This window comes from Tachyglossus aculeatus, chromosome 7 (assembly GCF_015852505.1).
Source record: "Tachyglossus aculeatus isolate mTacAcu1 chromosome 7, mTacAcu1.pri, whole genome shotgun sequence".
In the NCBI taxonomy this organism is placed as follows: domain Eukaryota; kingdom Metazoa; phylum Chordata; class Mammalia; order Monotremata; family Tachyglossidae; genus Tachyglossus; species Tachyglossus aculeatus.
Window position 1 is genome coordinate 42717199 of NC_052072.1, and position 23980 is coordinate 42741178.

At 43.6% G+C, this 23980-nt stretch overlaps 1 protein-coding gene across 1 annotated transcript in view; it reads right to left on the reverse strand.

The window, feature by feature from the left end:
- Positions 1-23980, reverse strand: part of TPRG1 (tumor protein p63 regulated 1) — a 117495-nt gene that overhangs the window by 49026 nt on the left and 44489 nt on the right. Inside the window, exon 4 of the mRNA XM_038749735.1 lies at positions 16995-17171. Coding sequence (XP_038605663.1) covers positions 16995-17171 — 177 coding nt within the window. The remainder of the gene's footprint in view (positions 1-16994; positions 17172-23980) is intronic.

A 23980-nucleotide genomic window follows, 5' to 3' on the forward strand; every position in this document is an offset into this window, starting at 1 on the left:
AGTAAAAACTAAAATCCAAGTGGAGTTGACCAGCTCACTCTCTACTGTGAGAAGTCAGGGAAAGGGGAAACAGAGAAAGGGCTTTCATCTTCTATTGCTGCTACTGTCAGTTCATCATTCAGTGGTACATACTGAGCACTCACTGTACCAAGTGTTTGGGAGAGTACAATACAAAAGTGTTGGTAGACACATTCCCTGCTCATAGCAAGCTTACAGTCTAGAGGTGGAGAGAGAAACTGATATAAATAAATCACGGATACGTACATAAGTGCTCTGAGGCTGAGGGAGGGGTATCTTCTGTTCTCCCCCACACCCCACCACCCAAGACATGAAAGCTAGGGTGGACCAACCCAAGATGGGCCAGGTGAACTGGACCAATGGCCAGGGCAGCTGCCATTTGTGCCCAGGTGTCAGCAGTGAGTCTGGTTCATCTGAATCATCTTAGGTAGCAGGGCATCCGTCAAAGTCTAAAAGCCCGATCCAGGAAAGTACAGTTAGGCCAGAGCTGCTGCCAACACCATCGAGGAACAGGGACTGTGACTGTTCTGCTTCCCAAGATGTTGCTGAAATCAGGGTTCCCAGTGCCACTGATCCAGAAAGGACCGTGCCTTGATTCATTCATTCAACTGTATTTATTGAGCGCTTACTATATACAGGCACTCTACTAAGTGCTTGGGAGAGTACAACTCAACAATAAACATACTCCCTGCCCATAAAGAGCTGACAGTCTAGAGGGGGAGAGCAGCCCCTGCTCCTATTGCATCCTTCCATGTATGAAAGGGAAACAGCTGCTGGAGACAGGGTTCAGGTTGGATAAGCTGCCCTGTCACTCCATTCATCACTACAGAATGCTCAGCCAACTAAGGGATTCAGACAAATAAACCCCAGTTCCTGTTTGAGCAACCCATGAAGATTGCAATCAGGCAACAAACATTCCAGCATGAACTCTATTTCCCTGCCTTTGCTCATAGCCGGAAGAGTCACACTTGGAATAGATGATCTATTCTTCCTTTCCCCTTGCCATAATGGGTTCTGCCCTTTACAATGTGCTGCCTCCTTCCCTACCTGCCTGTGACACCCACGGTCCAAGGAGGAACATGATGGGCTGGAATGAGAGAGTGAAAGTGGCTCTGCACAAGCCACTAGTACTAGAATTAATTCCTCCCCTCAGGTCCACAGCTTTGACTGCACTCATCCATTTTTTACATGGAGAGATCTAAGAGATGAGATACATACAAATAAAATAGAACTGTACTCTCCCAAGTGCTTACTACAGTGCTCTGCAATCAATCAATCAATCGTATTTATTGAGCACTTACTGTGTGCAGAGCACTGTACTAAGCGCTTGGGAAGTACAAGTTGGCAACATATAGAGACGTCCCTACCCAACAGTGGGCTCACAGTCTAAGTAAGCACTCAGTAAATACCATTGATTCAGCCTCAATCCCTGCCCCACAGGGGTTTCACTATACAAACAACAGTAACAATGGATTACAAAGAATAGGAAGCAACAGGGACTAGCCATTAAGACAACAGTGGCAAGAAAGAGAAGTGTACAAAGGAAGGGAGAGGAGAAAGGAATCAAGCATTCATACTACTTGTCCCCAGTGTTTTATTGATGGAGGAAATGGAAAATAATCATCAATTTTTTTAAGTTCAGTTATCTATTTTCTCTCTGCTCCCACTGCCACTCAAAGTCAACTGTTAGCCCTAGCTTTTGCCCCCTCCGGCCCCCATCTACAGGGGCCTGAAAGATCATCTCGCTCATTAGTTGGCAGGCAAAGCTAAGGATTTGTCGAACAGCACACTCTGTAGGACTGTAGGTTTTGATCTCGACAAACAAAGCTTCTTCTACTTTCCTTGGGAGCCTCTTCTCTAGTTTAGATGGGCAGGGTGTCAGGCAAATGTGCCTCATTTTCTTCCTTCAATCTGTTTCTCCTAGTCTCATATCAGCTTTATTGGATCACCCTAATATGTCCCTTTCTTTCCTTGGCATTTTTGTCCCAATCATTGTATGCTCTTTTAACCACCCCCTAGGATTTTAAAGCAGCATTTTTTAAAAAAAAAACTTCCCCATCATGGGCGATGATTATGATTTAGGTTGAAAAACTATGAGACAGCCACTCATTCAGGCACAATAACTACAAAGTATAGAAGCACTGGAGACTCCAGTGTAAGTTTCTTAAGCTAGGCACAAGGCCTCTAGACTGTATGTTTCCTAAAGACCTCTTGTTCCTTGTTATTTCCAATCGATCTTTGCGCTGCCAAACCACCACCGTTCAGCTAACACCTCCTGGAGCAGCTTTCTGAACCAGTTCGGCAATTATGAAGGAGACAGGGATGGAGTTGGGAAAGAAGCCATGAAAAGAGAAAGACAATTCACTGGGATTCATTCCTGAAGAATGTGCAGCCATCAACAAAAAAAAAATTATAATCCCATGGCCCCTAGTTTTCCACGTAGATGAGGTGGGGAAAAAGAAAACTGACAAAGAGGTTGCTGAGACAATAATGCCTCTCTTTAACCCAGAGAGATGGCATGCTTCCTTGGTTCTATAAGTATTTAGACTTACAGTCCATCAAACCAGCTCTCAAAGCCATTCACCATGATTGACTGGGCCCCTAGTAACCTGTGTTCATCCCCATTTGTGGAAGGGCCAACCTGATTTAAGGCAGGTCTTTAATGGAAAAGCTGAAGGCATCATATCCTCCTCCCTTTGTGACAAGCCATAATTCACTACCCAGTTCTGGCTCACTTTGCACTGGCCCATCAAAGTAGGGAACATAATATATAAAAAAGATACCAGATGCTTACATTTGAGCTAAATCTGGATTGAAGTGGGCATCTCAGCATCAGAAAAACATCCAAAACACTTTATTATCAATTTAGAAGAGATGTTCAAGTGGTTCAGAGATTTGTGAAGTGTGAATTCTTCCTCAATCCCAGCGGACAGGCAGGACTATGGCTCTGATTGTCACCCAGATGAACCCGATTCAATGTCCCAAATGTGCCTTAGTACTAGATTGCTGCAGCTTGCTCTCATATTACTGTTATTATTAATAATGAAAATAATAATGATAGCATTTGCTAAGCACTTACTATGTGCCTAGCAATGCACTAAGCACTAGAGTAAATGCAAGATAATCAGGCAGGACACAGTTCCTGTCATTCATGAGGCTCACAGTCTAAGAGAGAGGAAGAACAGGAATTTTGTCCCCATTTCACAGATGAGGAAACTAAGATCCAGAGAAGTTATGTGACTTGCCCAAGCTCAATCAGCAGCCAAGTGGCAGAGTCCAGATCCCCTAACTCCCAGGCCTATGATCTCTCCACTAGACTAAATTACTTCTCAGGTTAGCCATCCTACAACTCTATCACTTTTTTCCCTCTTTACAACAATAGCATTTATTAAGAGCACACTGGGTTTCATTCATTCATTCAATTGCATTTATCAAGCACTTACTGTGTGCAGATCACTGTACTAAGCATTTGGAAAGTACGATTTGGCAACAGACAGAGAAAATCCCTACCCAACAATGGGCTCAGAGTCTAGAAGGGGGAGACAGACAACAAAACAAAACAAGTAGACAGGCATCGATAGCAACAAAAATAAATGGAATTATAGATAATAATATAATAATGGCATTTATTAACTGCTTACTATGTGCAAAGCACTGGGGAAGTTACAAGGTGATCAGGTTGTCCCACGTGGGGGCTCACAGTCTTAATCTCCAGTTTACAGATGAGGTAACTGAGGCCCAGAGAGGTGAAGTGACTTGCCCAAAGTCACACAGCTGACAATTGGTGGAGCCAGGATTTGAACCCATGACCTCTGACTCCAAAGCCCGGGCTCTTTCCACTGAGCCACGCTGCTTCTCATGTAGATATATGCACTACATTAATAACAATAATAATAATAATGACATTTATTAAGCACTTACTATGTGCAACGCACTGTTCTAAGCGCTGGGGAGGATACAAGGTAATCAGGTTGTCCCACAGGGGGCTTACAGTCTTAATCCCCATTTTACAGATGAGGTAACTGAGGCACAGAGAAGTTAAGTGGCTTGCCCAAAGTCACACAACCGACATGTGGCAGAGCTGGGATTTGAACCCATGACCTCTGACGCTTTCCACTGAGCGATGCCCCCCATTTAGCAGGCAGTTAATGAGGAACAGCTCCACCTCCTCGCAGAGAATCTTTCCAGTAATAATAATAATAATAATAATAATAATAAAATTGTGGTATTTGTTAAGCATTTACTATGTGGTAGGTACTGTACTAATCGCTGGGGCAGGTACCAACAAATCATGTTGGACACAGTCCCTAGCCCACATGGAGCTCATAGTCTTAATCCCCATTTTACAGATGAGGTAACTGAGGCACAGAGAAGTGAATTGACTTGCCTAATATCACACAGCAGACAAATGGCAGAGCAGGGATTAGAACCCAGGTCCAGGCATCTGGCCATTGGGAAGCCCACAGGTACCACAGCTGGTTTCTGTGGCTTCCAAAGGTAAGGATGAATAAAATTTGAGGAATCGGCATGCGTGGGAGAACCTCAGGACAAAGGACTCCTAATGGTATGTAGGCCCAGATATAAGAAAACAGGGCAATTTCAAGTATAGTTTCATCCTGTTTTCTGGTATGAAACACACAAGCTTCACCTAGAAGTGGGAACTTCACCAGCAACCTACACAGGTCTTTGGAAAGGTCCAACGGGAGCTTCCACTGTTCCCAAGCAGCTCTAAAGAGCAAGGCAGGCATCTAAATAGCAACTTCCATCCAAGACTCTCTAAGTTGCTTTATAAATTTACACTAATTAAAATCCTGTCGCGTGCTTATGATGGGGGAGAGTTAAAGACTCAACAGGCCTCCTGCCGAGGCACTACCATACAGGTTAAGAAAATGCGCTTCCTGTTCCAAACTCTGCAGCTGGAACAATAACAACTGAAAGGGAAAATAATGCAACCAGAAAGTAATCTTTGGATAGCAGAGGAGAGGATAAACCGATCCCTTTTGGAAATTTCCACGGGAGACAAGGACTACAGGTGGTCTCTTGGCCCAGATGTTTGAAATAAACTCTACTTGCCCCTTCCTGGCAGGGCAGAAAGTAGAGCTAAATCTGAGGAAAGAAAAGTCTCATCATCTGAGTTACCAGCACCACCTTCCTGTAGGCTGAAGTATTTGGTTTGAAGTGCCCCTTTCCAGGGATGAGTCGACCAGACCCTGTTCAACTCAAAAATGAGGCCGCAGATGTAGCTCCGCACAAAATAGCAGAGGAGGCCTAAATGTGGAAGCTTTCTTAAGCCTTCCCCATCAAGTGGATATGGATAAGAATGTCATTTGCCACCACCCTACAGGAAGCAACTCACCATTTCTGGGACCATCCTTTCTGCGAGGATTTCACACAGAATAACTTTAGAACTTCTAAAAGGGCTCTGGGGGCTCCTCCTCTAGAATCATTTGAAGTTAGTACACAGTAGGGGCATGTGGGGGTAATTATTTCAAATACCAAGTATTGTGTAGAACACAGAACAATTTCAGCATAGAACTCTCTGAGCAGTCATACAGTTTTCCCTTTGAGTAACCAGATAGAATGGGCCCTATTAATTTTGTCATCTTCAAAGGAAACTATGTTACACTTTCTAATTTTACAGAAAAACTACCTGCCAATAATCGTCCAAAGTATTCTTAAAATCCATATATATTGGTTTGACTAAAACTGCAAAGTTGCTAAACATATTTACTCAGAACAGAACAGTTTCAGACATACACATGCCCTCACACACAAACGCACATACACACTTTTCCATCATCAGCAAAGCCCTTACCTCTGATTTTCTGCTCTCATGATGGGATAGGAACGTGAGGTCGAGTACGTAAATAAAAAAAATAGCAAAAAATACATTTTTTATACTCAGATAAATCAACTTCACACAGGAAATACAAGCGTGGCATGCACAATGCATTTTCCCCTTAACTCTCACGTAAGAGTGTTTCAAGCTAAATGTGCCATTGTTTCAGGCTAAATGACAGGTTTGCAAGTCAAGATGAGCTCTTCATCATCACCTTTAAATGACCTATGGGTGAAGACAACAGCTTTGGTAATCGCTTCCCCTTTGGAGGGATTAAAAGAGATGTCCTCAATGGAGCAACTCTCTTATTGGGCAAGTCCCATCAAGGACAAAGGTGGCATTTCCAGGGACTTTAGAGACATTCTGATATTATTGGCAGCCTGGCCATTCTGGGATTTTCGTAGCTTTTAGCTCTTTCTCTGCCACTCAGCAGCAATCTAAGAGAACTGCTTGGTATAACACCAATGAAATGGAAGGAGAGTTGAAGTGGCTGAAATAGCAAAATAGTGAGCTCTTTTGTTAGCTATTATGTCAGTCATATTTATTGAGGGCTTACAGTGTGCAGAGGACTATACTAAGCTTTGGAGAGAGTACAATATAACAGATACGTTTCCCTGCCCACAACGAGCTTGCAGTCTCCAAGAAAGATACCAAGCTTAAAGCTGAAAAATTTTAAGCAGTTTCCAAGGTTCCATGAGCCTCTTAATAGTCAAACACAAGTTTGTTCTATGTAGACCTTGATGGTGAGATCTTGAACAGGTCCTTTAACTTCATGCCTCAGTTTCTTCAGCTGTGAAATGGGTATAAGAAGCCTGAACTTTCCTGAATGGGATCTTGTGAATGTGCTTTGAGGTCTTTGGAAGAAAGGCATTACTTAAAACCAATGTTCCTCCTAGAACACAAGATGAATCACCTCATTAAAGAAAACAATCACATTAGAGTATCTGTGAGGTGACCCAAATGGAACATAGGCACACAGCCATTTGTTTTGTAACTAGATAGATGTGTATTTTGGGAGAATATTCCCCATTCTTTAAAAGTGTTCTATGCAAATGGCACAGTGAAAACACATGTTAGGGAAAAACTGAATGCATTATCATTTCTAAAGGACAAATAGTGGAGAGTGCACAGGCCTGGAAGTTGGAAGGACCTGGGTTCTAATCCCTGTTCCACCATTTGTCTGCTGTGTGACCTTGGATAAGTAACTTCACTTCTCTGTGACTCAGTCACCTCAACTGTAAAATAGGGATTAAGACTGTGAGCCCCATGTAAGACTGTGTCCAACCTGATCAACTTGTATCTACCCCAAAGTTTAGAAAAGCACTAGGCACATTGTAAGCGTATAACAAGAACCATAACGATTATTATTATTATGAAGATGGCATTACTGACAATGAGATCCTTTCCTTGCATGCAAGAGAAGCAGTGCGGCCTAGGGAAAGAGTACAGGCCTTGGAGTCAGAAGGACCTGCGTTCTAATCCCTGTTTAACCATTTGTCTACTATGTGACTTTGGACAAGTCATTTAACGTCTCTGAGCCTCAGTTACCTCATCTGTAAAATGAAGATTAAGGCTATGAGCCCCAAGTTGGACACAGACCACATCCAACCAGATTAGCTTATATTCATTCAATAGAATTTATTGAGCGCTGTGTGCAGAGCACTGTACCAAGGAAATGGGAGAGTACAATATAACACTAAATGGAGACATTCCCTGCCCACAAGCTCACGGTCTAGAGTTTACCCCTGCGCTTAGTACAGTGCCTGGAGCATAGTAAGTGAGCCCTTTGTTGGGTAGGGACCGTCTCTATATGTTGCCAACTTGTACTTCCCAAGCGCTTAGTACAGTGCTCTGCACACAGTAAGCTCTCAATAAATATGATTGAATGAATAAATGAATAATGAATACCATATAAAAATGCATGGCTGCCCCTCCCTCCTCCACTGTCCGTACATAAAGATGATTCCTGAATGTTCTTGTGTGTTCATCTCATAGAGGGTCTGACTGCTTTGTATCCCAATTTTTGCAATTTCTGTCCTGGCTGACCTGTCTGCTATAGGGTCAACCAACCTTTCAGTGGTATGTTGCATTGTTTGAAATGGTGTTTCACTACATCTAAATCATTTCTCCTGCCATCCCAGTTGCACGTGTCCCCTTTCAGTTCACTTTACAGCTGTTGATTGGTTATCCTGCCATCATCCATTCTCTTCGTATGACCTGGTAGATGTGATTTATCTGCTTTTCCAATTCCTTTATTTTGCATAGCATTGTCTATAGTTTGGTCTCTAAAACATAACCGTACATTACCATGGCTGATTAACACCTGAAGTCCCTAGAAAGAGGAAAATATCAGCCTGGGTTACCTAAAATGACAACTTTTCCCCCTGTCTTCCATGACTATTATATCTATTTTTGGAAGGAGTAGTCTACTCCAGGTTTGATTCAAATATATTCTCAGGTTAGTGTGATGTCTACTCAGTCAACTACCACACACACTTCAGAAAGGGGTCATTCATTTTCCCAGAACTACTCAATCTTGCCAGAGCCAAGTGAATAACATCAATTCTATGAGTATTTTCTTTTTATACTTTCAGATTATAGAGACTGGCAATTATAACAATAATGATGAGGCTATATTAAGGTTATCCCATGTGCTAGAAACTGTGCTAAGCACTAGAGCTGATTCAAGACAATCAGATTGGACATGGTCCCTGACCCACACAGGGCTGAACTGATCCAAATTCTTCATGGATTAATCTTAATGTCACCTCCTGTATGACAATCAATCTTGGAAGCTGCACCTGGCTGTTTGAGAAAAGCCCTTGTACCAAATCTAAGGGGCTAAATTCAATTCCATTTTTTAGGTTCCTACCAGGCACAACCCATTTGCTCTTCAGGGTAGTCTGAATGGCTTTTAGATCCTGCTATCTGTTGGCATTCAGAATCAGCAATTTCCCAAAAAGTGTTCATCCAAGCAACTTCTTGGTAACAAAATATTAATATGGAAGAAAATGGAAGCGGCTATGTCCAATCTGACACCTGGGCTCAGTCCATGACTCAAAAATAACAGGAGGGTGGCATTTGGGAAACTCCCCCCAGAGGCCCGCCAGTAAATACCCTATCATCCATCCCAATCTCCACTGCGCGTTCATCCCTGTCATCAAGCCTCCCAGGACATTCATTGTGGATAACAGCCCTCCCAAGAGAAAACATGGGGCATTTTTGGCAGGAGTCTCCAAAGGCAAGGTCAAAAACACTGATGAAGAATTATTTGCCCGTGGCCATGTTCTTCATGGCATGTATTGGAACATGATCCTCACTTGGGAGGGTGGGGGGCATCATTAGCTCCAAGGCGGAATCTCTTCCCCAACCCTCTGGCTAAAGGGAATACTTTCATCTAAGCAAATATTTAGTCTTTTTTGTAATGATATTTGTTAAGCATTTACTATATGTGCCAGGAAGGTCCTAAGCACTGGGGTAGATACAAGCTAATAAGGTTGGACAGAGTCCATATCCACATGGGGCTCACAGTCTTAATCCTCATTTTACAGATGAGGGAACTGAGGCACAGAGAAGTGAAGTGACTTGCCCAGAGTCATACAGCAGACAAATGGTGGAGCCAGAATTAGAACCCAGGACCTTCTGACTCCCAGGCCCGGGTTCTATCCACTAGACTCCTCTCTCAACTGCCCCTTGAGGGCAGGGATCATGTCCCCCAGTTCTATTGTACTCACCCATGTACCAAGTATAGTGCTCTGCAAACAGTGAGCAGTAAATGAATACCATGTTCTCTGATTAACCAGCATCCCTCCCCAACTCAGTGGCCTGCCAGACATCCTTTTTATTCTCAAATGACCTCCCACAAGAAGCCATCAACTGTTGTCCTTGGGAAAGCTTCTTAGTCCCTGAATACATCAGGGAAGCAGCATGGCTCAGTGGAAAGAGCCCAGGCTTGGGAGTCAGAGGTCATGGGTTCCAATCCCAGCTCCACCACATGTCTGTTGTGTGACCTTGGGTAAGTCACTTCACTTCTCTGTGCCTCAGTTACCTCATCTGTCAAATGGAGATTGAGACTGTGAGCCCCACGTGGGACAACCTGATCACCTTGTAACCCCCCCCCCCCCAGTGCTTAGAACAGTGCTTTGCACATAGTAAGCGCTTAACAAATGCCATTATTATTATTATCTGGGGTCTGTCCAAAGAAACAAGGTTAGAGGAAGGCACCTCTAACGTTGACCCCAAGCACAACTCACTAGTCAGAGAGGGAGCCAACCCGACTGACCAAAGCGACCAAGCCATAAGCCTGGAGCTATAGATTTCAATACGTGTTCTCCCTCCCACTTAGTCTGTGAGCCCCATGCAGGGCCCAGGGGCTGTGTCCAACCTGATTATCTTTGACCTACCACAGTGATTGGCACCTAGTAAGTGCTTAACCAATACAATAATTATTACTAATCTTTTCACCCCGATAGGGTTTGAAGAGGAAGAATAGACACAACAGAAAAACATAGCCATCCCATTCTTCCCTAGAGTGTAAGCTTCCTGAAGACAGGGATCATGTCTCTCAATTCTATTGTACTCACCCGCGAAATTGAGTACAACGCTCTGCATGCAGTGAGCAGTCAATAAATATCAGGGATCGATTCCCTCGGCTCCCGTTTCCCATTCTATCTCTCCCGCTCTGCTCTCTGATTGACCCCCACCCCCTCCTAGGCTCACTGGCTTGCCAGGCATCCTTTCTACTCACAAACAGCCTCCAAAAAGAATGTGGCTGCTGAGACTTCCACATCTATTGCAACACCCAACACCTACACGCCCCTGAAATTGCCATTATTGCAAGCAACTCCATTCCAAGAGGGGTGAGGTGTAAACATCAGAGATTAGCAGCTTCTGTGAGCTAAATATTTTGCATGGTAGAAAGGTACAGTATGCTCGGCCAAAGAAAACAACAATGAAGTCTGCCTCATTTCTATCTGAAGTTTTCGTTACCTTAAAGAGGAAAAAGAGAGGGAGTGATAGACACTTTTGAAGCCATGCTGCAATTCAATTTGTTGCCGCTCCAGCTCTGAGGAGCAAAATCGTGGAGCTATTTCTACAGTCACCTTAAACGCCCTCATGCCTCTGCTCGCTAAATGAGGGAGGAAAGGATTCTCCTCCCTTCAAGTTAGGTACTGGTCGCCTGAACTCAATTAACTCAGTTTTAAGAAGAAATGATACTTGGGTATTCTCGCATTGTACACTAATAGCACTCATGAGCGGCAAAGATCATCTTTAGCCACATAGTTTTTGAGGAACAAAATGAAGGACAAACACATAGATGGGAAGAGGCCCAATAATAATAATGATAATCATCTCTGGCCTATAGTCAGTTAGAGCCTGGTTGTAAAAAACAAAACAAAACAAAAAAACTCCTATTCCTTTAATGTCTATCAGATGACCTTTCTTTACTACTTAGCCTATGCTCTGTTCTTTTTTCCTGCTAATAACGAGTACAAATTCCATGGTACCTAAACCTGTCAAATTTAGCTAGTTCCTGAGAAGATACAGATGTAATTCCTTGGTTCTTGTGTCAGTTATGGCCAGAGTTAAGAGCAGATCCCCCTTTGAGTCCGTTGTTGGGTAGGAACCGTCTCTATATGTTGCCGACTTGTACTTCCCAAGTGCTTAGTACAGTGCTCTGCACACAGTAAGCACTCATAAATATGACCGAATGAATATCAAAGGACCATAACCAGGCTAACCACCCTTAAGACCTGTGATGGAAGTGGAAGGAGGGAATTGTTGAAACTGGGGACTGAGAAGGAATAAACTCTATTTTCTTACAACTCTCAAAGAAGTACATCTAGGAGAAGATGTACCATGGCACTCTTTAGCTAATGGAAAAGAGGAAAGGGGCTAACCACCTGTTGAGCCCACAAGATTGATGGAGCCTGTGGAATCTTACCCTAAATAAATGCTCAACTGTTCCCAAACTGAGCTGTAATTAGCCCTCGGATTTCTTTCCCGCTGGGAGCCAGGAACATTCCCATCCATAATTGGGGATATGACGGTGCAATCCTGAAGAGCTGTAACTGGAAGCAGAAAGGCCAGAAACAACAGGGAATACTGCACTTTTATTCAGAGCCAATGCCAAACAGAGGAGGACTCTGCATTTTCTCTTCCTCTCCAAAAAAGGGGAAACACCGGATTTCTATGCACTTAAGAACCAAAGCACTACATATGAGAAGTCTTTTGCAAAGTCCAGCAAATCCAAGTACTGGGAAAAAGGCAGTGTTAAACATTCCTGGTTTAAAATATGCATTTACTATTGATTTCCTAAATAATAATGATGGCATTTATCAAGCACTTACTATGTGCCAAGCACTGGTCTAAGTGCTAGGGGCATACAAGGTAATAGGTCGTCTCACGTGGGGCTCATAGTCTTAACTCTCATTTTACAGGTGAGGTAACAGGCACAGAGAAGTTAAGTGACTTGCCCAAAGTCACACAGCTTACAATTGGCAGAGCCAAGATTTGAACCCATGACCTGTGACTCCAAAGCCCGTGCTCTTTCCACTGACCCACGCTGCTTCTCGTGGCTCTAAATCTGGTCCAAGCTCTGACAAAGCCATTTTTCCTAGGCCCTTTTTTGAGTAACTCATGGCATTTTATGACCATTATCTAATTTCATAATGGACATCTTTATCCACTTTACAAAGGGGGGTGGCAGTCAAAGACAGAATCGAGGAGACCTGATTTACCCATCAATGCATAGAACTGCAGCCTGCATAAATAAGGTCACAGAAATTGGGATGGAAGAGCAGAAGGGGGAGTCAGGAAAGTAACCGGAATTTCATTTGAAGTCTTCTGTGTTTTGCCATTTCCAAATGTCTCACCTCCTTGTTCAGCAGAACTCCATTTCTGCTTCTGCACTCTTAGAACAAGAAACCTGAGCTGTAACTCTGTTCACTGGTGTGTGGGCTGACTCCTAAGCCACTAACTTAAAAAATATACCAGGAGAATGTCCAGACCATCTTTGAAGTCAGCAGAAAGACGGGATTTGGAAAATAGGCTGGAGGGTTTGACTCGTCCCTCAGATTGGAGCAACAGAATGCCATGATGGCTTCAGACAGCTTCTTCTTAATTAAGAGCCACCTTGCCCATCCAGAGCAGATAAGGCTTCTAGTCAGGAAAGTCAGAATAGCCAACAGAACCAGCACTCTTCCCTAATTTTTTTTTCCAGTTATGCAACGCTTGGAGGTTATGTGCAGCTTCAGCTGTTTGCTCCGTGCTTTCATAATTAGATTGTCTAGACAGGAGATGTTGCTAGAGCAGTAAGAAAATATTTTACAAGGTGTTCCACAGAACCACAGTTATAACAGTGATTATAACGTACCGACAGACACAAGCCCAGCTGAATCAGGCTGGGATTAGAGCCGGTTTTACTTGGAGCGAAGGCCCTTTGAAACTCTCGCTCTGAACAGGATGCCAAATTAGAGCTCTGGGGGCAAAGACGCACTTTCTAGCCTTTGATCCCGAAGAGGAGGCCTGAAGGAGATGCAGTCACGTCTTACCCTCTTCCAGCCTCCCTCCAAATGCTGATATTGATATGCCCTGAAGAGAGCTAGGTGGTTATTTTGAATAGGAGGGTTCAAGACAGAGTTCAGCAGGAGGAATAGGGCATAATGATAGCTGTGGTATTTGCTAAGCACCTACTATGGGCCAAGAACTGTGCTAAGCACAGGGGTAATAATAGTAGCAATACTAATAATAATACTATCTGTTAAGTGCTTACTATGTAACAAGCACTGTTCTTTCTAAGTCCTGGGATAGACACAAGATAATCAGGCTGGACACAGACCCGGTCCCACATGAAGCTCACTGTCTTAGTAGGAGGGAGAACAGGTACTTAATCCCCATTTTGCAGAGGAGTAAATTGAGGCACAGAGCTGTTAAGTGACTTGCCTAAGGACAAACAGCAGGCAAGTGGTGGAGACAGGAATGGAGCCCAGGTTCTCTGAATAACGGCCAGTCCTCTTTCCATTAGGCCACATCATTTCTTATCTTAGGATTCATTCAACTGTATTCATTCATTCAATCACATTTATTGAGCACTTACTGTGTGCAGAGCACTGTACTAAGCACTTGGGAAGTACAAGTCAGCAACATATAGAGACAGTCCCTACCCAACAACGGGCTCACAGTCTAGAAGATGTGTATTCATAGTTTTTATATATACCTCTTACTGGACATTTATCTGGACATTCAAGTATTCTTTCAGCTCTTTCACCCTGATGCCTTCTATACTATCTCCTGCTTTATCCTTTCGAGTTTCCTCAGGTACCATCTGTAAACGCTTGTTGTCTGCCTCCTCCATTTAAGTGTAACCATCTTGAGGGCAGGAAATAAAAAGTTGCTCAATGAAAGCAATGGACTGATTGAATGATTTCAACTCAAATTTGAATTCAGTGCAATGATTGTTTCTAGAGGATGGGCCTCAAATCTGAATTCAGTGCAATGATTGTTTCTAGAGGATGGACCTAGGAGATTGTGAGAGATTTTGGGGATGAATGAACTGGGACGCTGTGAATAATGTGGCAGGGTGTGGTGCCACCTCCCAGGTCAGAACCCACCCTTGAGGACTGACTCTCAGGATCTACTTGGCATCTGGCTTCAAAGTTCCCCATCCTCTAGCCCCCTCCTACCTCACCTCCCTTCTCTATTTCTCCATCCATATATCCATTCAATTGTATTTATTGAGCGCTTACTGTGTGCAGAGCCCTGTACTAAGTTGGCAACATATAGAGACAGTCCCTACCCAAAAACGGGCCTGCACCCTCCGCTCCTCTGCTGCCCCTAACCTTCTCACTGTGCCTCATTCTCACCTGTCCAGCCATCGACCCCCGACCCACGTCCTTCCCCTGAACTGGAATGCCCTCCCTCCACACATCCACCAAGCTAGCTCTCTTCCTCCCTTCAAAGCCCTATTGAGAGCTCACCTCCCCCAGAAGGCCTTCCCAGACTGAGCCCCCTGTTTTCCTCTGCTCCTCCACCCCTCCCCATCCCCTCCCTCCCTCCCTCTGCCCTACCACCTACTCCTCCCCGCAGCACTGGGGTATATGTGTACATATTTATCATTCTATTAATTTTATGAATGATGCATAATATACCTATAATAATATATAATGTGTAATATACCTATAATATACCTATAATAAATAAAATGAACTCAGCTGCCTTGGTTTACTTTGGAAGGATCTTGCCCACTATATAGAATGGTTATTAAAACTCACTTCTAAGCCTCATTGACCCTATTGTAGAACCTGGTTTATTCATTAGTGGGTATAAGTAATTCCTTGAGTTGTGTTTGTCTAACTCGCCTTGGCTATATATCATTAGTATTTGTGAAAAATGGAATCCCAAAGAATGCAAAACCAATTCAGATTGTTTGAGAGTAGGCTGTTGCCTCATTTTTAAGTGTCTTGTATTATTCCTCTGGACAGATTATGTTTTCCTTTTTCTTTACTGTGCTGTTCAAAGTGACTGGAAGGCTTCCATCTCAAGGTTAGTGTTTATTGGGTGAGTTCTCTTTCCATTTTTCAGAGGATTTTAAAGACAGTAGGAATAAAATAACCACTGAAAAAACTTACAACTGGGAATTTGCCCAGTGATAAATAGAAAATAGGGACTCTTACACCACTCCCACGTTCCTTTCACAAAAGTTTGTCAGACCCCAAGGGGAGTTTCCACCCTAGAAACTCACAAACAAGGGAGCTTGTAACCTCTGGAGATGATTCAGCCCTTTTACCATTTCCCCATTCCACCTACCTATCACTGCACGCTCTAATTCAAAGAGAATCTACCTTCAATCTCACCGAATAAATGAACCACAGTCTTGAGTTGTTCCCCCACCCACCATTCCTTTAAACACATGGCAATTGGTGATTAAAACAAAACAACTCAGTTTATAAGCACTATATACATGGTCCGTGTTGAAATATGTCACTGACGACATTCGTATTTGGCATTCATAGGCCACCATTCATAATAGTTACTGAAATTAACAGGTCACACACACACACACACACACACACACACACACACACACACCACCCACCCCCTCCCTCCCCAGTGGCTAGAGCACAGGCCTGGGAGTCAGAAGGTCATGGGTTCTAATCCCAGCTATGTCACTTGTCTTCTGGGTGACCTTGGGCAAGTAACTTCACTTTTCTGTGCCTCAGTTCCCTCATCTGTGAAATGGGGATTAAGACTGTGAGCGCTATGTGGGACAGGGACTGTATCCAACCCAATTATCTTGTATCTACCCCAGCGCTTAGAACAGTGCTTGGCACATAGTAAGCACCTAACAAATACCGCAGTTATTATTATTATTCACATATGTCCAAATACAGCCCATGCAACTATACTTATGAGGTTACATTACCATCTTGCCATCATCTCCAGGCCTTTAAACAAGGAAAAGTTTACTGAACACAGTCTGCTCTACTGAAAGGATTGTGGTCATGAGAGTGTCTAACCAGTGTTTTACCACTGGCATCCCGTGTGACCTTGTGCAAGTTGCATTCTATCTGTGCTTCCACTTCCTTAACTAAGGAAAACAATGTCTACTTCTCCCTTCACGGAGGTATTATCAGAGCAATACGAAAAATAATATAAAATAATATAAAAGAGCTTTGGAGAAATGTGTTATAAATTATATTATTATATTATAATATTGATATTTAGTAATTATCATTATTATTATTCAGTTGTGATAGATTTCAGCAAACCTTAGAATGCCTTCCTGCTACTGCTACAAAATACATGTATCTGCCCAGAGTTTGGGAAATATATGTTCTCTAATCTATTTACCTGTAAAGTTTTTAAACCAGCTCTTCCCATACTTTGGCAGGGCTCCTGAAATTGTGATGAGTTGTTCCAGAATCAAAACACTGGTGCTGAGGATAATGTGTTCCCTCTTTGTTATGATAATAATTGCCCACCTCCTCCATTTCTTTCTGGTCCAGAATCCATCCTAATCTGCAATGGCCCCTTTCCTCTTCTTTGGAACACTAGGTTAAAAGAGTTTTGGTCTCTCTTGAGGCCTCTGCAGCTGATTCCACAAGTGAGCAAGATTTGATAAAGGCCTGATACTCACGTATCCAAAGACTTCCCAGGAAAGGCAAATTTGCCCAAGCAAATACGATCGATGTACTTCAGGGGGATTCGCTGAAACTGGACACAGCTAAGCATGATGAAGTCGTATTTGCAGATCAAAAGTGTCTTGTCGGTGATCGCCACAATTCTCTCCTTCTCATTGTTCCAGTGGTCCACCCTGTGAAAGGAGAGTTATTCAGTGGAAGAGGATTAATATTATAGCTGTCCCAGAAAGGAAGCCAAGTTTGTTCACCGAGGGAAATCCCAGAAGCTACTGAAATGGATATGCTTGTTTCACTCACAGGCTTCTGCAACCATTTCACTGTTTCATTTGTTCCATGGAACATATTTTACTTGGGTCTCTAATACAGTGCTTTCAAGCAGCTTCCAGGTTTCTTGTAAGTACTTTTTTTAAATTTAGGTAATTTGATTGTACTGTGCTCACTCCTGTAAAGTGGTTCTCTCATATGTTTTCTGCACCAGATCCTTTCTGCTTCTCAGAATCAAATTTAGGTTATTATCATTCTTTGGGTTCTAGAATTAGTTTTTCAGAAAACAGTTATCCTCCCTGAAAGCCACTGCCACTTCCGGTTCTGATGAGTTAGTCAGCAGAACTACATGAGGGTAAGTGAAGTGTCCCACCATTACTACCCGCTCAAGTGCATAGCGTCCCTTACTCTTTCCATTCTTTGCCTACTCTATTTCTTTATCCTGATCTCTATCTCCAGTGCTGTCTTATTATAATATTTTTATGGTCCAGGCATTTCTAACCATGGAGATTCCATGGCACTCATCGTGACTGATAAGATTTTCGTGATCACTACCCAAATGTCTCCCCCAGTTCGGCCTTTCCTATAAGGATCTTTTTAACTTGGAAACACTATTCAGGAATTACTTTTCTTCCCTCAGGAAAGTCTAAAAAATGGCAGCTAAATCAACTTTCTCAATAGATGTCATGCATTCAAATTTGCCCATTTTATCTCCTTGGTTTTCTAGCATTAGTGTAGGAGTATTCATAATTAATTCTTTCCCTCGGGATGGGCCAACTAGTTGGCTCTTTTCCTAGCAGGATCAAAATGGGGCTAAATCAGGTCTTAGAGTGGAGCACAAAGGAAGTGATGGAAATGGAGCGGACCATAAGACTCCACCAGAGGGAACATTATTTAACTGCCAACTAGTTAATCAATCATATTTATTGAGCGCTTACTGTGTGCAGAGCAGTGTACTAAGCGCTTGGGAAGCACAAGTCGGCAACACATAGAGACAGTCCCTACCCAACAGTGGGCTCACAGTCTAGTTAAGAAGACGTCCCACTCAGCCCACGGCATGATCACAGAGATGCCAAGAACACAGCCATAGGGGCATAATGCAGGAGGGAGGAATTGTAGCCACTGTCTAGTCTCTGGGTCAGGGATATCACCTCTGTTTTAACCCAGACACCTAACATCTACACCACTGACCTAAAGAACACATGCACAGTGCAGGTTTCTTCTTTCCTTTGTGTACCCTGGAGCCAAACGCACAATTATAAAGCCTTCAGGATCGGGGCAGGATTTCTCCTGGACCCAGGAGCCCACCTGCATATCCATGTTGGGGATTATGCTGGACAAGCAGTCATTACTCTAATCTTTCAAAGCTGGGAGCAATTATGGCACATAGCTGAAAGGGGGAGGTGGGAGATAACACCTTGGGAACTTGTGTCTCTGGACACGAGCAGACACTTCATAGACCTCGGCCTAGCTGCGGGAAGCATCGTAAATCTTCTTTTCTTCTCCAATACCTGTTCTCTCTCCTACTTTAGATAATGAACCTCATGTGTGACAGGGACTGTGTCCAATCTGACTGCCATATATGTACCCCAGTGCTTCCTACAGTGCTTGGCACATTGCAAGTGTTTAAATATCACAATTATTATTATTATTAGAAAGTTATCCAGTAGGGGGTGAAACAGTTCTCATCTGTTCTCCATCTACACTCACTCCCTTGGTGAACTCATTTGCTCCCATGGCTTCAATTATCATCTCTACGCTGATTACACCCAAATCTACATCTCTACCCCTGCTCTCTCTCTTCCTCCCTTCAGGTTTATGTCTCCTCCTGCCTTCAGAACATCTCCATCTGGATGTCTGTCTGCCATCTCAATATGTTCAAGACTGAACTCCTTATCTTCCCTCCCAAACCCTGCCCACTTCACTTCTCTGTGCCTCAGTTTCCTCATCTGTAAAATGGGGATTAAGACTGTAGCCCCAGTGATTTTCCCGTCACTGTAGATGGCACTACCATCCTTCTCGTCTCACAAGCCTGCAAACTTGGTGTCAACCTCGACTCTGCTCTCTCATTCACCCCACACATCCAATCTGTCACCAAAACCTGCCGGTCTCACCTCTACAACATCGCCAAGATCCGCCCTTTCCTCTCCATCCAAACCACTACCTTGCTGGTTCAATCTCTCATCCTGTCCCGACTGGATTACTGCATCAGCATCCTCTCTGATCTCCCATCCTCCTGTCTCTCCCCACTTCAGTCTATACTTCATGCTGCTGCCCAGATCATCTTTGCTCAGAAATGCTCTGGGCATGTTACTCCCCTCCTCAAAAATCTCCAGTGGCTGCCTGTCAACCTACAAATCAAGCAAAAACTCCTCACTCTCAGCTTCAAGACTCTCCATCACTTCTCCCCCTCCTACCTAACCTCCCTTCTCTCCTTCTACAGCCCAGCCCATACCCTCTGCTCCTCTGCCACTAACCTCCTCATTGTACCTCGTTCTCATCTGTCCCACCGTTGACCCCTGGTCCACATCCTTCCCCTGGCCTGGAATGTCTTCCCTCCGCACATCCGCCAAGCTAGCTCTCTTCCTCCCTTCAAAGCCCTACTGAGAGCTCACCTCCTCCAGGAGGCCTTCCCAGACTGAGCCCCCTCTTTCCTCTCCTCCTCCCCATACCCCCCACCCTACCTCCTTCCCCTCCCCACAGCACTTGTATATATATTTGGACAGATTTATTACTCTATTTTACTTGAACATATTTTCTATTCTATTTATTTTGTTAATGATGTGCTTATAACTTTAATTCTACTTGTTCTGATGACTTTGACATCTGTCTACATGCTTTGTTTCGTTGTCTGTCTCCCCCTTCTAAACTGTGAGCCCATTGTTGGGTAGGGACTGTCTCTTCCCAAGTGCTTAGGACAGTGCTCTGCACACAGTAAGTGCTCAATAAATACAATTGAATGAATGAATTCCTTACACAGATCTGAAGTTGATTGAGAATTGAGAGAGTTCAATTAGCAGAAGGAGGCAGACCCCCTCCTTCTGCTAACACATCTGATCAGCTGTCTCAGCCAGGTTCCTTTCTCTGACCTGGTTTTCAGGGATTAACTCTTGTTATACCCAATTGAACACAGCCCACCCAATACCTTTCTTATATTTTTTATTATCTTATAAAAGCTAGGAGTGGGTTTTAAAGTGTCAGAGTCCTTTCAACAGCCCTTCCTCTCTCAGTTGAATCTCAAGCCCTTCCTCTAAATGAATATTTGAGTGTTTACTGTGTGCCAAGCACTATACTAGGTGATTGGGGAGGAATAACAATAATAATGTTGGTATTTGTTTAGCGCTTACTATGTGCCATGCACTGTTCTAAGCACTGGGGTAGATACAAGATGATCAGATGGTCCCACGTGGGGCTCACAGTCTTTAAACCCATTATACAGATGAGGTAACTGAGGCCCAGAAGTGAAGTGGCTTGCCCAAGGTCACACAGCTGACGAGTGGCAGAGCTGGGATTAGAACCCACGACCTCTGACTCCCAAACCCATGCTCTTTCCACTAAGCCAGCAGGTGGACACGATTCCTGCCCTTAAGGAATTGTTTCCACTAAATTTAGCACTAGAGAGCTTATATAATTTTAGCTTTGTGGAGAAATAAATGTAGCATTCATTTCTTATTGCAGCAGAAGAGTTGGAAATGATCTTTTTTACTATCACAAGATCAATTCATGCATTCATTTGAATTTTCATTTCTTGAAACTACCTGAGGCTAAGTAAGCTCTAAAATTCATTTTTGCAAAAGCGTGATGCATGTAAGATATCCTCATTGCCTTTCTTAAAATCACCACTTTTAAAATGGGTTTGTTGCTACTTAGACTGACCTAACCAAAGGGGAGAAATGGTTTCATGCTGTTACTGGTTTCTATATAAAGATGTAGGAATAGTTTTGTCCTTTGGGTCCTTTGAGGTTATGTGCATGTGACTGCAATTACTGATGTGTTTCACTGCATATTGCTGTGCAAAGCACCCGTCTGTGTGTCTGTCTCCAATGTCCTGAAATTGAAATGTCTGTCCACAGGGTGGCATAAAATGCACTTCTTGTTATTGCACTGGAGAAATACATCAAATTCCTGAAAAAAAGGTGGCGATTGGGAGATTGGCTACATAGGAGTTACTCTTGATCGGGAAGAATGTACAGCCCTGAATAGGATCAAGATATCTCTGGGATGCTCTTGAAACAGATTAAGTTGAACCAGCCAATTCTGAAGGAAACTCCCCCCCCACCACCGCCCAAAGCTACTGCTTGTAAGAACTGAACTGAAATTTAAATGATCTATGATGAGACTATTTCCAAAAGGGAAAGATTTAGGGAAAGATAGCATTCTTTTTAGGAACACAGTGCTCTGCTGTGACGCATTCCGCATTTGACTTGCAGAGTGCTCAATTCAGGGAAAACACGCCTGCTTAGAAATGGTTTTCAGTTTCTGATTTATATATTTTTTTAGATTTATATGACATCTTTCCATTAGAGAGCCCAAGGTGTGTCCTGAGGCCTTTTAATCATGCCTCAACCAATTCTGATCAAGCATTCTTGGTGCTAGAGAGCCTTTCATGGCCCAGAAGCCCCAAACTGCTTCATTCCCTCTCTCTGTCCAGCCCAGGGCCTGCCATGGTACACTGTGATGGTGACCACTGTGAATGGTACATGCTGTAAACTCCCAAGCCCTCCCAAGGCCCTGCTTGCCTCAGGGGCCAAGGAATTCCCCAGATCCATACAGAACCTAACAGGTCAGAGAGGATCTAACTGCCTCTCATTGTGTCCAGGATTTCCAGTTCGTAAATATAGTTCTTCATCTCACCTTTTACCTCTTCAGTTAGTCAGTAAATTGGATTTATTGGACACTTACTGTGTGTAGAGCACTATACTAGTGCTCTAGTACTGTACTAGTGCTCTGTACCAATGCTCGGAGAAGCAGCATGGCTCAGTGGAAAGGGCCCGGGCTTTGGAGTCAGAGGTCATAGGTTCAAATCCCGGGTCTGCCAACTGTCAGCTGTGTGACTTTGGGCAAGTCACTTAACTTCTCTGTGCCTCAGTTACCTCAACTGTAAAATGGGGATTAAGACTGTGAGCCCCCCTGTGGGACAACCTGATCACCTTGTAACCTCCCCAGTGCTTAGAACAGTGCTTTGCGCATAGTAAGTGCTTAATAAATGCCATCATTATTAATAAGTGCTTGCAAGAATATAGCAATAAACAGGCGTATTCCCTTGCCCACAACAAGTTTATGGTTTAGAGGGGGAGACAGGCATTGGTACAAATAAATTAAAGATATATGTTGCTGGTCTCCTTTGAGCTTTTTAATCTCATTCTCTGGTTCAAAGGCTGTGTTGCAGGTGGTTTTAATTCAATTCCTGGGTTGTTTACTATTAGAATGTTAAAGTTCTTCAGTTTCTCAGTAATCTGTGATCCCAGAGTCCACCAAGTGAAACACCCAGTAAGGTTTGAGCACAGCTTCTGGCCCCTGGCAGAAAATATTCTCTGCATTCTATCTAGAGTGGCAGTAGATTCATTCAATTGTATTTATTGAGTGCTTACTGTATGCAAAGCACTGTACTAAGTATAGATAACTTCTGAGACTGCAACAGTCTGGCACAATTGTTAAATGGAACACATCTTCCCTACAGCTGTGACTTCAGATGTGAATACAATACAAGGAAATACTGAAAGTTCAGCTTCCTAAGTAAAATGTGAGGAATCGACACAAAGGCAGAGACAAAGAGGGAATAGAAAGTAGTCAAACGTCATTTACAGTATAAAAGTTGTCAACTTCTGGCAAACATTTGTCCCCAAACATCCTAACTGAAAGCAGACTAAGGAGCTGAAAGGGATGATTTTCTCAGTCTCCCACTGCCATCCCTGCCCTGGGGAGGCAGGGACAGAAATAGCTCCCAGAACTGCTGGTGGAGGCCACAATAGCCACACTTCAATGGATCCCCATGGCCTCTGTCAGCATCATCAGACTGACTTGAAACTCTGGAATATAGGAGTTAGAGTCACTTCACTTCTCTGGGCCTCAGTTACCTCATCTGTAAAATGGGGATTAAGAGTGTGAGCCCCCTTGGGACCACTTGATCACCTTGTAACCTCCCCAGCGCTTAGAACAGTGCCTTGCACATAGTAAGCGCTTAATAAATGCCATTATTATTATTAATATTAGAGAAGCAGCCATCACACTTTGCAACTCTACTGAAGGCTGCCTGGGCCCTGGATTCCCAAGCTGTCCAGGAGCTTCCCAGTTAGGTCCACCTATCCCACTTCTCTCTTCTCTCCTTGACTCATCATTTCCTGGTAGCAGCATGGCTCAGTGCAAAGAGTGTGGACTTTGGAGTCAGAGGTCATGGGTTCGAATCCTGACCCTGCCACTTGTCAGCTGTGCGACTGTGGGCAAGTCACTTCGCTTCTCTGGGCCTCAGTTACCTCATCTGGAAAATGGGGGTGAAGATTGTGAGCCCTCTGTGGGGCAACCTGATCACCTTGTATACCCCCAGCGCTTAGAACAGTGCCTTGCACATAGTAAGCACTTAATAAATGCCATTATTATTAAAAGCGCTTAGTACAGTGCTCTGCACATAGTAAGCGCTCAATAAATACGATTGATGATGGTAGGTCAAAGATGCAGAAATGATGGGCCCCCAATCAATGACATCATAGACCTTGCTTTC